At 34.8% G+C, this 14564-nt stretch overlaps 1 protein-coding gene across 1 annotated transcript in view; it reads right to left on the bottom strand.

The window, feature by feature from the left end:
* Positions 1-261: 261 nt before the first annotated feature.
* Positions 262-14564, bottom strand: part of LOC143230667 (E2F-associated phosphoprotein-like) — a 32402-nt gene continuing 18099 nt past the window's right edge. Inside the window, exons 3-4 of the mRNA XM_076464589.1 lie at positions 13482-13692; positions 262-567 (exon numbers count right to left, since the gene is read on the bottom strand). Coding sequence (XP_076320704.1) covers positions 333-567; positions 13482-13692 — 446 coding nt within the window. The 3' untranslated portion in view covers positions 262-332. The remainder of the gene's footprint in view (positions 568-13481; positions 13693-14564) is intronic.

Below are 14564 nucleotides of genomic sequence, written 5' to 3' on the forward strand. Positions count from 1 at the left end.
TCTAAAAACAAGTTTTGAGCTTTGTTGTTACAAAACTTGTACCAGCTATTTTATAATATAACCACATTGTGTACCATATATGCAGGGTAGGCTAATGCCAAAACCAAACCAGTCCAAACAGCAAGAGTAAAGGATCATTTGTTTAACATCAAAGAATCTTAATAATCCTGCCATATATTATTCATAAATCTGTGTTGCTGTCAGTCATTAGTGATTTTCAGAATTAGACTTTACACTTGAGTATAAACCAAGATGTAGCCCTTTTGAACAATTTAATATTTGTAGAGAGTTTATTCTTTATAAAAATTAAGTACATTAGCATACATATACTGTTAGTAACTAGCCAACACATTAAAAAAGTGATACACTTCTTCCTTGTCAATAACAGCAACCTCTGTGTTGCACACAAAACATTTCACAGGATGGTAAATATCAGAATTACTGCCATCAATAGGAAGCCCACCTCGCTTTGATTTCTTCTTGTGTGAATAACGAAGAACTTGTTCATTATCCACCATACAGTTTGTAACAAACATGGCTCGATACTGTGTCTTGTACAGTTCATGTCTTAAAAATAAAAGATAAATTTATAACATACTATTGACTGGTTTAGTCTCTAAGATTTTAATAACCCAAGTCAATTTTTACCTCAAAAGCTCAAATTGTATGTCAAATGCTCTGAAGTTCATTCCACTAACAACAAACAATTTACATACAGTATGTAACTGTTAGTGGCACAATAGTTCTATATTTACTGTCACACTGGAGAACAACAAAGAATAAATCTGTTTCAAGTACTAAGGGCAGCAAAATAAACTTAAAAATTGTCTTGATCCAAAATTTTCTAAAAAACAACAATGAAAGGGTAATATTTAACATTATATTTTAAGTCAAAAGAAATCTGAGTGGTTGAACCTCATGCTAGTACTCTTACCACTGAGCTGTCTTGAGAGCAAAGTTATCTATATTCAGCTATGTTCACATGTAAACTTGGTTGAGTGTGATCCATTCATAGTATGTTGTGGTAGATACAGTCCAAATCATAAGAAGTTATCCAAATATTAATAACTATTTTAAAGTTCCATTAAGAAACCACAAAAGTGTAATATTTAACATTAAATTTAAAATGAAAAGAGACTGCAGGACCCCTGGCTAACAGGACCAGTGCTCTATTGCAGCTATTTATGAGTGCACCACCTTCCTCTTCAATGTTATCTTATAAAGTTTATTGTTTAATACATCATAATCAATAGACAAGTAGATCAAATCCTAAGAAGTCTTTCCAGAGACTTGAACTCTTGGATAGCTTAAAAAATGGCACTGTTAGCCAGAGATACAAAGCTCAACCAGACCTGAACTTTATTTATCAGCTTTTCATATTTAAAATTTAACAATATTTTCTAGCACTTTTCTGTGTTAAATTACAGTACTAACTGCTTATTTCATGTAATTGAGATTTAATGATTTACCCTTAATATATAAAAACTATTTTTAAAAACAAAGGTTGTATTTTCAGCTATGAATATTTTTTAGACGTTAGTTCTACAGAAGACAAATGAACCAATAAAACACAGATTAGGTATGAATGGAATTTCAAAAAAAAAAAAGTGGGGGGGAGCAGCATATGATAACAGTAGAATAGAGATGAAAGACTACTGTTAAAAACAGTTGCTTTAAACTACTAAAATGAGTTAACACTAACATTGAAACTTTCTAAATTTTGTTTTTTAAAGCAACTGAAAAGAATAAATATACAATAAGGAACAGTCTTGAGGTCTCTAAATAACTAGCAGATTCGAGATTTGATAAACAAGTTTACTGTGCAAATGCAAAACATTACAAGTCCCTGAACACTAACATTATTTTGAAAGAACTAATTCAAATAACAGCAGATTTGCTTTGTTTTTGTTTGTAAAACTGTACAACAATACAACGGTTAACAGATTTTTTATTATTATTATTGAGTTATTAAATTTTAGTACTAAAAATCTCATTTTACCTTTAATAGCAATATTTGTGATCAAATATACATGTTGATATAAGCACAAAATTAGTACCTGGTTTAGTAAACTTTTTTGGGTGTGCATGTGTTCTCATAAAAAAAAAAAACTGGTTGAATAAAGGTCTACAGAACTTTAAATCTCTTAGATATCATTAGGTATGATGATGGCACATTTGTAATTTTTAAGAAAGAAAAGTATGTAAATTTGTTTTTAGAATTTGTTGAGAATAAAGCATGTTTTCAAAATAAAGGGAAAAATCTATAAACTTCAATGCTCTCACATTCTTCAGGAATATGTTTGTTTTCAAAGTAGATGAGATTATATGAGATCAATCATGCACTTAAAAGTAATATATAACAAAGCAACTGAAACTTCATATATCTTCAGATGTATTCAACAAGAAATTGATGGAACTATAGATGAAAAATAAATTCAAAATAAAATGTTTCAATAATAAATAAGATGCAAGGATCAAAGAAACCTTGTGTATCAAGAAACTGAAATTAAAGTTGAATATTAATAAGGATAAATATAGAATATATTATTATGATTATGGAAAGTGAAATATTGCATTCCATGCAAGATGCGAATGTAGAGCATGATGGTGGTTTAAATTAGAATGTAGAAGTCTGCACTCATAAGTTCATCCTCAAAAACTAGTGACTTATATTTTATAAAGTACTTTGCAGTTTAAGTTATTACTTAAAGAAAACTACTGAAAATTTGTGCTTTGTTGTTTAAATAGATTAATGAAAAACATTTTTGTCACAATATGAGAGCATAGGTTATTAAATCTATTACATGGTATGCTGTACTCTGAAAAAAGCACTATGTAAATTAAAAACAATATTTTCTTTTGGCTATTTATTCCATTGTGAGACATGTTCTCATGCATCATACCCCATGTATCTGTATCATGTAAAACAAATTTTCTTTTATAATTCATACATGCATTCACCAAAATATTAATTAACAAAGTATCACTGTTCATGGCTGGTGTCATTAAGATCAACTGGCATAAAATTTACTGTTGTTGACCGATATGTCTTCATAAATACACATAAAAAACTCTCTGAACACAGATTTCATACAATCAAATAATACAAGTAACTTCAAATCCTTTTCCAAAGAATGGAGATATGTCAAGAATCATTGATACAATTTATTCATACAACACTGTATCCATATATCTTATGTTATGAATTAGAATGTCCTTCTTTCAAATGCTCACTTTCACAGCATAGGCTTAATGACCAATTCAAATCACAGAAATCTGCATAAACATGATGCAAGGGAGCAAATGGAGTGACATTATTGTAACTACAACATCATCAATTCCATTTACCACTTAACCATTTTGTCCAGTACATACAGGACTGAGATAAAACTTCTAAATATAAATGGAACTGTAATAAAAAAACAACTTTAATGCATTAACACAAAGTTATTTATTACAAAAAAAAAACATTGTGCTTTCAGCTGAAAAATTAATGAACATGGATATTACACATCTGAAACCAAACTATTTTTTCACAGGATTGTTACTTTCTAAAGATACAGTACCTTGCCCTTAGAAAATTAATCTGCATAAATTTTCACAGTTTAATACCATTTACTATGGAAATAATTTTATTAAAGATGTATTGATTTGGTGAGGTTAAACACTGCTGGTAATGTAGGTCAGTATTAACTCAAAACATAAAACAATATTGACAACATTCCACAGATTATGATGGTTAGAGATGCTTCTTCAAAGGAGGCACATAACTGGCAAAATGAAAGTGCTCAAAAGAATAACTGATCAAAACTTAAGCAAAAACCCACTTTTCCAATCACAAATAAATCAGGTGGAACTTTAAGCTTTGAAACATTTTCTTTTCTAGTATAAACCAAACTTAATGTTTTTGAAAATGATATCATTAAGAACAAAGCATGAACAAAAGTAATAGGTAATCCCAACCACAGATGCCCTTTTCATTGAGTGTGTATAGGCTCAGTCTGGCATACTAAGTCTATTGAAGTAATATTGAATATAATTCCAAAATTACCATCTGTATCATCAATAAATGTGGCAAGTACAAAGCTGTTGTATGTAAATAATCAGATGTGTTAATGAAATGTGTTCAAGATGTGCCTGAACTGATGACGTTAGTCTTACTCAGACTCTAAGAAGTTAAAGTACAAGGTGACATTCAAATCTGTATCAATATAATAGTACTGTTTGTTGTATGTCCAAGTATCTACTTTGTGGGGCATGAACGGATCTTCAAACCTGGTATGAAGGTTTAGTGAGTCCATTGGGATATACATAAAAAATTTCAGTTTTGCAGTTTTTATGGACATCTTTGCATTTTATTCCATGACCTCACCTCCTGTAGATGGAACTTCACCAAATTTGGCAAGAAGATTTGTTAAGTTAGTGAGAAGACAAGCAAATTTGCAGCTTCATATTTTGCATTGTGCAATTGTTATAAGGACTTTTTACATTTTGTACAATTAAATATACAGGAAGTGACAATATAACATTTCACTAATCATGAATTTGCATATGTTCCATCCAGGGTATGGGTACTCCAGCTAGAATGAAGAAGAAACATTTTTGTTCATTGTACAGTCTGAACATTGTAGTTACATAACTTCTAGAACTTCTGGAATGCATATCAACAGATTTTTTTTCCATACCTCTCATATTTCTCTCTTCTATCATGAAGTGTCTAAAATAACAATGTAGGGTTAAATGAATAGTTGATAACTTGCATCAAACACCATACTGAATGGCACTTCAAAAAAAGGCAGAATGCACACCTATACACCCATCCGTGCATACAGGGTTAACATACAATACAGCTGTGTTCAAATTTTAAGAATGGTTAAATTAAAAATATATTAAGCACACACGATTTTATAAACATATATCAGATGCTACTTTTATGTGAAATTGTGCACACATTACTCAAAACTTTCTATTTGTGCACAGAGCATGTAATTTATTTTTCAGCATAAAAATCTCACCTGGACATAACAGCAGGAGTTTTTACAATTCACATTTAAAATCATTGTTATTCAAAGCTCTTTGTTTTCTCTTTGGGTTTTAGTTGCATATTTGACAACAGTATGTACAGACAATCAGCTGGATATTGATGAGACCAGTTGTAAGACAGATAAAACTGTGATGGTTGATTTAGTGTTTTATGGCACAAAGCAGCTAGACTATCTGTGCCAAACATCTGGTAAAAAGTTAAAATTAAATTTAGTAAAATTCATGAAAGGAAATTAAGGCAAAAATAGCATAAAACCAATGTTTACATCTAGACTACAATGTGAAGAGAAACACTACAGTAATACAAGCTGTAAAGGACTTTCTGTAGCATAATTGTAATTATCATAACTCACCAGAAAGATTAACAGGTAAGTACAAAAACCACCACCAGTCATCTGAAGTTGACCTTTCCAGTACTGGTTCCAAGTTATTTGATGTTATGGTCATTTTCAAAAAGTAAAGTTTTAAAAGACTTGTAGCAATATTTTAATAACTTGCCAGGATGACTAACGGGTAGTTCAAACAACAAGCAGCATTAGTCACCTGAAGTTGGCCTATCCAGTCTTGGTTTCAAGTTATTTGATGTTATGGCCATTTTCTAATTTCAAATTGAACAAGATGGACATCAATTCTTAAAAGGGAATCACATCACAAAAAGTCTAATGTTATCATAAATTAAACAAACTTAAATACCATTAACAAGATTAATTGCTTTTAAAAAAACTGAAAAAATTTCCAAGATGGATAGTGTCACTATCATCAATAACACTAACGTTATGAATAAACCTTTGGACAGAACATGTTAAAAATGATGCTGTCATAATGACAGCAAGAAAGTAAAATGTGGCTTATTGTGACCTGAGTGTCACACAGACTACACACTGGTGCATAAGTTCCAGATAAAAGAAAACAGTGAGTTACAAAACTGTGACCAATGAGTATTCTAATTAGGACAACTTTATCTTTCGATAATTATGGAAGCAAGGTGGCCAAAGTCCAATATAGGGTTTTATTTAGAAAAGCTTGTTTTCATGTTGCTCACTCCAAGTTGACTGCCAGCTGGCACGGAGCCGAGCCTTGAATACAGGACCATAGTCCATGTATAGAACAGGCACAGCAGTGATAGTGCAAGAGCAGATAGATTTTACTGCAGCATCAGTGAGCTTGTTCCTGTAAATACCAATGTGGTCCAGGATCCAGAAAAAACTGGATAGAAGTAGATGTTAAAGAGAAATGGGCCAGATGGTTTTGAATATCAGCAAAAACTAAAGTGAAGCAATTCCAGGGCCAGCAGAGAACTAAGCAAGTCACTACAAATAGTGCAGTCTGAGTACTGCTTAGCATCTATGTGATCCAGGGCAAGAGAAATGGCATACAGTTCAGCAGTGAACACAAAAGCTGAAGAGGGGATTCTGCATGCAACCACCAAACCATGGCAGAGCCCACACAGTCACCTGATTTTGAACCATCTGTATAAATAGGAATGGAAGGATGGTTCAAAAGATGTTCAGCAAATAATAGACACAATTTCTAATCAGGAGTGCCTCTTTTTCTCAGATGACTTAAAGATAGGTCACATATGGGGACTGTAAGAAGCCATGGTAGGATAAGCTGACCAGTGGATACAGCAATGTTATACAAGGACAGACCCAATTCATCCAATTGCTCCTGGACATGGAGGCCGAAAGGAGCAATGGCAGACCATCTGTTCTGAAAAGGTATGGCTCACTGAGGAGGAAGGAAAACACAACCTCAGGTGGGATGCTTCAGTAAGAAACGAAATTTCGAAGCATATAGTAAAGACAGTTGTAAATGATGGAGGTGTGAAGAAGGTTCACGGGACTACATATATGCTCTGAACTGGGGAAGTGTGAAAAGTCCAGAGCCGAAGTCCTTGATGATGAATGGTGTCCAGCATCATTGAGGCTGAGAGTCTGGCAGAGCCATAGACCAGTGATCCATGGTTGAGTTTCGACTGAATAACAGCACAATATATCTTTAGCAAAGAACATCAATCCGATCCCCAAGTGGTGGAGGAGAGGACATGGACAATGTTCATTGTTCTTGTACATTTGACATAGCTGCTTGATGTGGGGTATAAAGGTCAGCTTATGGTCAAAGATAAGTAAGCCCCAAGAACTTTGTCTCAGGGGCCACAGATAGCAAAACTTCACCAATATGGAGTTCAGGATCAGGGGGAATACCACATTGGCAGCTAAAGTGCATGCAAACTGTTTAAAAGAGAACGAAGTTAAAGCCATTTGCTGTGCTCCACTTCAGTATACGACTGAGGGCAATCTGTAGCTGCTGCTCAATATACCTCATGTTGGACAACTAACATGAGATGTGAAAGTCATCGACATAGAGCCCCTTTGCAACAGTAAGGAGTTCTTCAGTGATGGCATTAATTTTTACACTGAAAAGTATGACACTCAAAACACAGCCATGAGGAACTCCAAATTCCTGTAGAAACGAATGGGAAAGTGTTGAACCCACATGAACTTGGAATCTCCTGTTCAATAAAAATATTTTACTAAGAATGGGCAAATGGCCACGTAACCAATATACATATGGAGGGCTCACAAAATGCCATACCTCCATGTTGTACCATAAGCCTTCTCAATGTCAAAGAAAACTGATACAAGATGTTGTCATTTGAGAAAGGCTTCTCTGATTAATGTTTCAAGTCAAATCCGGTGGTCTGTGGAGGAGTGCTGTCCACGGAACCCACACTGGGTGGGCGAGAGGAGGTTGTTTGATTGAAGAAACCAAACAAGACGAGCATTAACCATCCTCTCTGAGGTCTTACAGAGACAGCTCATCAAAGCAATTGGATGGTAGTTTGAAGGAATCTTGGGATCCTTTCCAGGCTTCGAGAAATGTAAGGCAACAGACTGGCACCAGGCATTAGGAGAAACATTCTCCTGTCAGAACCAGTTAAAAACAATCAGAAGAATAGCAAGAGAAGCAGGAGATAGAAGGCACAATATTTTATAGCATACATAATCAGTTTTGACTGATGTACTACCAGACTAATGAAGGACCAGTTTGAGTTCCACCAGTGTAAAAGGACGATTATAGTCATAGAGACACTCAGCTCGAAATGAAAGAGGTGATTGCTCGGCCGAGTCCTGATGGCTAAGAAAGTGGACGAAGAATCGGTAGTTATAGGTATGCAGCAAAAGCTTTCACCTAGAGTATCGGTGATGCTCCAGGTATCAGCTACATCATGGCCATCAGAGAGCAAGATCAAGAAGGGCACAGAATTATATTGCTGACTAACCTTTTGAATCGTGTCCATATGACTTTAGAACAGGTGGTAGAAGATGTGCTGGTTGTGAACTTAATCAAAGATTCCTTCTGGCTTTGACATCTTACCCTCCGAGCACGTGCAAATTGGAAAGCGATGTGGTTCAAGACTGTGGGATATCTATGGAAAGTAACTCAGGCACATTTTTGAGCCTTCCGTGCCAGGTGGCAGGCAGGATTCCACCACGGTCTAGGTTTTAGGAATACATTGAGCAGTTGCTTGCATAATACAGTCAGTTACTGCAGCCACACAGTCATCTATTGATAGCTTACAGATGATGGTAGGATCAAGTTCTGTGAGAGCAGTGAAAGAGGGCCAGTTGGCATGATCCAGCTTCCACTGGGGCACATGGGTTAGGTGGCATCAACCACGGCCAGTCTCTCTCAAAATTATAGGAAAATGATCACTGCCTCATGGATTATTGTCAACCCACCATGAAAAATGGGAGAATAATGAAGGGAAGCAAATTGAGAGATCAATAGCAGTAAAAGATTAACAAAGTGCACAAAAAAAGTATAAGAACCAGTATTGAAAAGAGAAAGGTTGTGATCAGACAGTAGATGCTCTACAGAGCGACCCCTCATATCAACATCAGCACTTCCCAAGAGGGTATAATGTCCATTAAATTCCCCCAGGATTAAAAAGGGAGACAGCAACTGTTCAATGAAAGCATCAAGGTTTAATTGATCATATGTCTCCCCAGAAAACAGGTACAGAGAACAAACAGTGATGGTATGACCCATGGAAACATACATGGATATGGTCTCCAAGGGTGTGTTGGGTGAGTACCTGCTGAACAACCAACAGTTTTACACCTCCATGCACTCATCCATCACACAGCCAGTCATTTTTGTACAAAGAAAACCACCAAAAGGTTTCAGAAATATTTCCTGTAAGGAAAAATATACAGGATGGAAGGAAGCAATCAATGCTTTGATGTCATCCAGATTAGAACATAAACCTCAACAGTTCCATTGTATCAAGATGGCCATTTTATTTACATGTAGGTGAATTGCGTGGAGAACCCTTCTGTTTATGACCAAGTCCTTTTTCTTTGTCTTTATTCAAGGAAGATTTATTCACCTCCATGGATCCTGCCCCAGGTCGACTGGGAAGGTCTATGCTGTTGGAAGAGGATTCCAGCAAATGAGGATATGAACAAATGATCATTTTGCATTGTGGAGTTGGAGAAGATGTATCCAAGGAAATGCCTGTACCCAAAACCAAAGGAAGGGGATCTTGGGATTTGTTGAAATGAGTGTTAGGAACAAAGATGGGTGTTGACGTTTATTCATCAACTTTTTTAACCATTAAGGTCAAAAGGCTTTTCGTTTGTTTTGAGAATGATTCTTTTGGAGGCACAGAGAGATCTGCCTGCACTCCCACTGTAACAGTGGAATGAAGTGCAGCAGCATATATCTGAGATAAAGTGGTGGACAGCAACTTTTAAGCCTCAAGATAAGTAATGTTTTGAATCATTTTCAAATGCTGCACCTCTTTTTCTTTCAACCATTTAGGACAAGAACAAAAGTAGGATGGATGAGAGCCATTGCAATTAATGCAATGAGGGTCCGTTTCACACTTGTAGGCATCGTGGTCCTTGCCACCACAATGAGCACATGTCAGGTAACCATGACATGATGTCTTTGAGTGCCCGAACCTCTGACACTGGAAACATCGGAGAGGGTTTGGAATGTAGGCCGTATCTTGCAATTTAGATAACCTGCCTTGGTGGTGGCAGGTGCAGGTGGTGATGTAAATGTCAAAATGAGGATATTCGTTGATACTGTAACTACATCTTTGCAAGAGGAGATGCACCTCACTGCAGAAACTCCTTGAGTGGAGAGACCAGCGAGAATCTCCGACTCGGGGACGTTCTTCAAATCCCTCTCAAAAATAACTCCTCGTGATGAATTCAAGGTAGCATGAGGGGTAATCTCAATAGGTACATCCCCAATAGCCTTTGAATTCAAGAGGAGTTCACTGTGTTGGGATGTGGATGTTTCAACCAATGTCTCCAGATCAAAGCTTCTTTACTAACTTTGGAGAGCCAGGAAGTCCCTCCAGTCCCCAGCAGTTTTCTGAATAAAAAAGGGGGGCATTTGCCCTGAAGGTTTTTTTTGAAAGAATGTAGGATGAGAAAATGAGGTACAACTGGTGGTACAGACGTTGAAGATTGCTGATCAGTCTTCAAGATGTGGTTGTTTATCTATTGACTGTTTTTTCACTATTTTATTTAAATTTTTTGTAGGAGGATCCATAGGAAAAAAAAGAAAATTTTGGTGCCCACTGACCCCATCCACCATGGAGCCTTATACCCAAAAACACCAGCATCAGGCACAATGTCCACAACACCCCCGAGAACTTCCAACACTGCTACTTGGTTGACTCTAGCCCAAGTGGAACAGCCGATTGACCCAAGGGGGGCCACCCAAAGGCTGCCTGTTTACAGGAATTCAAGGCCAAAGTGGTGTGTTAGGGTTGAACCCCTCAACCACCAGGATCATCTCCTCCCCTTCACGGGTCACCACGCATGGCAAACACATTGGTGGATGTTTAGATTCCAGAGGAAGTAACCAGAAAGAACAGAACCTTCCCTGGGAAGCCCCCTCACAACGTCCAGGAATCCACACCGAGGGGGGGGAAGGAAAACCAAATAATCTAAAGAAGGAAATCACTTAATATGAAGAGAGAAATCATAAGACACAGGAGAAAGTTGAAAAATACTGAAATCTGAGTAATTAACTGTAAGAATGACACTGAAGATTGAACATCCTCCATTGTTCTCTGAAAAAAAAGCATAATATACAAAAAAGTAAGAAAAACTTAGTCAAATTCATTCTCCTTATGCCCCTTATCAGCTCATGCTGCTACATATGAAGAAGATAAACCACGTCCCATTTAGAATGCTAACTCCAACTAAAGTAAAGCTTGCACATCCAAGACTCATAGATATAGGTCTTGAGTAATAAAGTTAAACGTGTCTTCAAACAAAGCAGGAGCCAACATAGTAGACAGTATATTTTGAGTTCCTAATTGGCAAAAAAAGTGCAAGAAGTACATGTAATAAACTTTAAATAAACAGTAAGCAAAGTAAGTGAAAATATACATTAATGTGGAAAGAAAGCAGTAAATTTTCACATGAGAAATCAAGAGCAAGAGGGTGTCACAGGCACTCTGTTTGCTAAATTAACAGTGCAAACTGAGAAACATAAAAAAGGCTAATACATTAGGCAATAATCAAGATTTTTAATGTTTTAGAAGGCATTCCAAGATTGAGAAAAGCATTATACATGACAGAAGGTACATACTGTGTCAAATTTATATTTTAATAGTGTATATACTTATCAATGCTGGATTAACTGTGTACCAAGGATTGGTCCATTTGACAGAGCCTAATTCCAAATTTACTTCCTTTTATTAAACATTAAAAACATATGCTGCAAACCAAAAAGAAAAAAATTTAATAAAGTATTTCTACTAATGATTTACCTGAGAACCTACTGTGTCAATCAAGAAAAGAGAATTTTGTGAAAGGAATAAATATTCATATTTTTCCATTTCGTATTTTATTTGCACAACTTCTAGCATCTCTCAAAATAATACTAAATTTTTGTTGAAAATTATTGTATATTTTATCTGTAAATTTCTCTACACAAACATCATACTTGATTCTAAGGTATTTATAAATGTAATTTAAGTATAATGAAAAGAAAGATTGAAAAACATGGGAAAAATTGAATAACAGTTATTTCCTTTCAAGTACTGACTGTAAAGTAACAAATTACTTATATTCACAGTTTAAGCTTTTATTCTTTCATTAAACATGTTTTGTATTTTGTTACTAGTTTTTCATATGGAACACTAATCCCCTTGGAAAATAAAATAATACATCACAGTACCAACCATTTTTAGTGTCCAGCAAACTAGCATTTTGTATCAGTCGCAAGCAAATTCATGTAAAGCTTTTAGTTAAATCTTACTAAAGCAGCAAGCTAGAGAAACATTTGCATTATAGCTTTGTAATATTTATAGTATACTGAATTTATACCAAACCAAGAAAATCAAAGAACAGATGGAAAAAATGGGTCAGCACAGATGCATCACATGATATAGAGAGGCAAATAATGAAATATTTTAAAAAGGAAATGTTTAATGAGAAACTAAACTTGTATAGTATGAAATTTAAAATCATAAACTATGTTTTGATGCTACGTTCATTGACGTACAATCATGATAAAGGTTTGGAAAATGTTCTGAGATATGCACTTTGCAAATGAGTAGAACAAGAAATTTATAATTATGTGGTTAAACTAGTCATCAAACTACAAATAAAATTAAAAAAACTTAGTTATTTCATACAAACCTATAAAACAGAGGGCTAAGTATACTATATTAAAACAACTTAGAATATCCAAATTGGCAAGTCATAAGGCAAGCACAGCTGGTATAATGTCAGTGATTATATTGGAAATGTATTTTAACAGGGTGTACCACCAAAAACTTGATCACTTTTGAAAGGATATGAAACAGCTCTTATTGATTTAAAATATTCATACTTTCAGATAAAAGAAAGTGTTCATATAGAATTTAAGAGGGAGATACCTCTGATACTTAATGACGTTGAAAAATAGAGGAATTTGGATCAACATGGAGAAACACTAATGTGTAGAAAGAGACCTACAAACAAGTTGTACCCCATCCATAGTAAGAAAATTGTAGAATCTGGTAAAAAGGTAAAAAATCTATGGAGATAAAATTTAGTGACAAGTTCTCACACCATCTAAAGAAAGTATCACAAGTCACATGTACACATGTTGCTTCCATGACATGTCTGTTTGACCATTGCTTACCTTAAGCAGTTCCCTCATACACTAGGTAGATAATGGAAGCCTACAGTATGAAATGGTGAGCTTTGTATATAACTATGACCACACTACAGGCCAGTCCTATTATTAAGATGCATAACAGAAAGATAGAACATACTTGAATGTAATAACATGGACTGTAACAACTTACTAACTCTCTAGTATATTTAATGTAATATACTGAACCTTTGTATAATGCAAATATATTGGTGAATTTGAATTCTTTAGTTCTTAATATATCAAAATAGTGCAATACCCACCTCTGGCAGTCTAAACACAACAAACTCATACAGGCTGGGCAATTTAAGACTGCATCACTATTTGGAAGAGGCACAACTTTTTCTGAAGAAGTTTGAAACTTTGGAAATATATATGATCGACGTTTATCTTCAACCCACTTCTCATCATCTTCATCCATTTTAGGATTATAAAGAAGGTCATCATTAGACGGTTCTGTAGCTTTTGCTTGTCCTAAATTATAGTACAAACCTTTAACTCTGCAAAGTGAATTATTTAGTTCAGTTTAATTTCTTTATATTTTTGCACATCTTAAAGACAAACAAAAAAGAATAAGCCCATTTGGTGAGAATAACCCAATAAAGTTACAGAGAAAAAATGGATTTTGGTATTTTGGATGACCAGTTTCTAAAGCCATCCAAGCAGTGTGTTGTTCCTAGTGATAAATTAAATAGGATTTTGGGTTGAATTTGTAAAAATATTGAATATAAGTCTGAAGAGAAATATATATGTAAAAATGGCTTGTTTCTACTGAATGATGAAAAATGGAAACCAGATTCAAAGAACATAAAAAGTCACCTTAACATGTTTTTGAACACTGCCAGTCAAATAAACACAACATAACCACAGAAAACACTCAAATACTAAATAAACAAATGCAAAATCAAAGAAGCTTTACTTATAACAACTCAAGCCCAAATAAACCAATACAAAGGAACACCTTTATACCTATATTAAAAATAATAATAATAAAATAAATATATAAAATGGTATATTCAAACATCTAAGCACACCCTCTACATTCCGACACTCAGTTATACAACCCCTTTCAAACATGTGGTCAAGCTTCTGGTCAGTTATCTTTTCCTTTCTTTGTGAACCTGACAATGACCAAAAAAGGTCAAAATGTTGTTCACTCTTCTACGTTAAAAATTTTCTCAACCCAAATGAACCATTTTTACATATATATCTCTCTACAAGTGGGTTTTCTTGACATCACTTCAAACTTCAGACTATGTTCAGTTTTGGGATCCATACCTTACGAAAGACACTGAATTGTAGAGTTATAATTTTTCAATATTGAATGTGCATTTCCGATAGATACT

This window comes from Tachypleus tridentatus, chromosome 10 (assembly GCF_004210375.1).
Source record: "Tachypleus tridentatus isolate NWPU-2018 chromosome 10, ASM421037v1, whole genome shotgun sequence".
Lineage (NCBI taxonomy): Eukaryota > Metazoa > Arthropoda > Merostomata > Xiphosura > Limulidae > Tachypleus > Tachypleus tridentatus.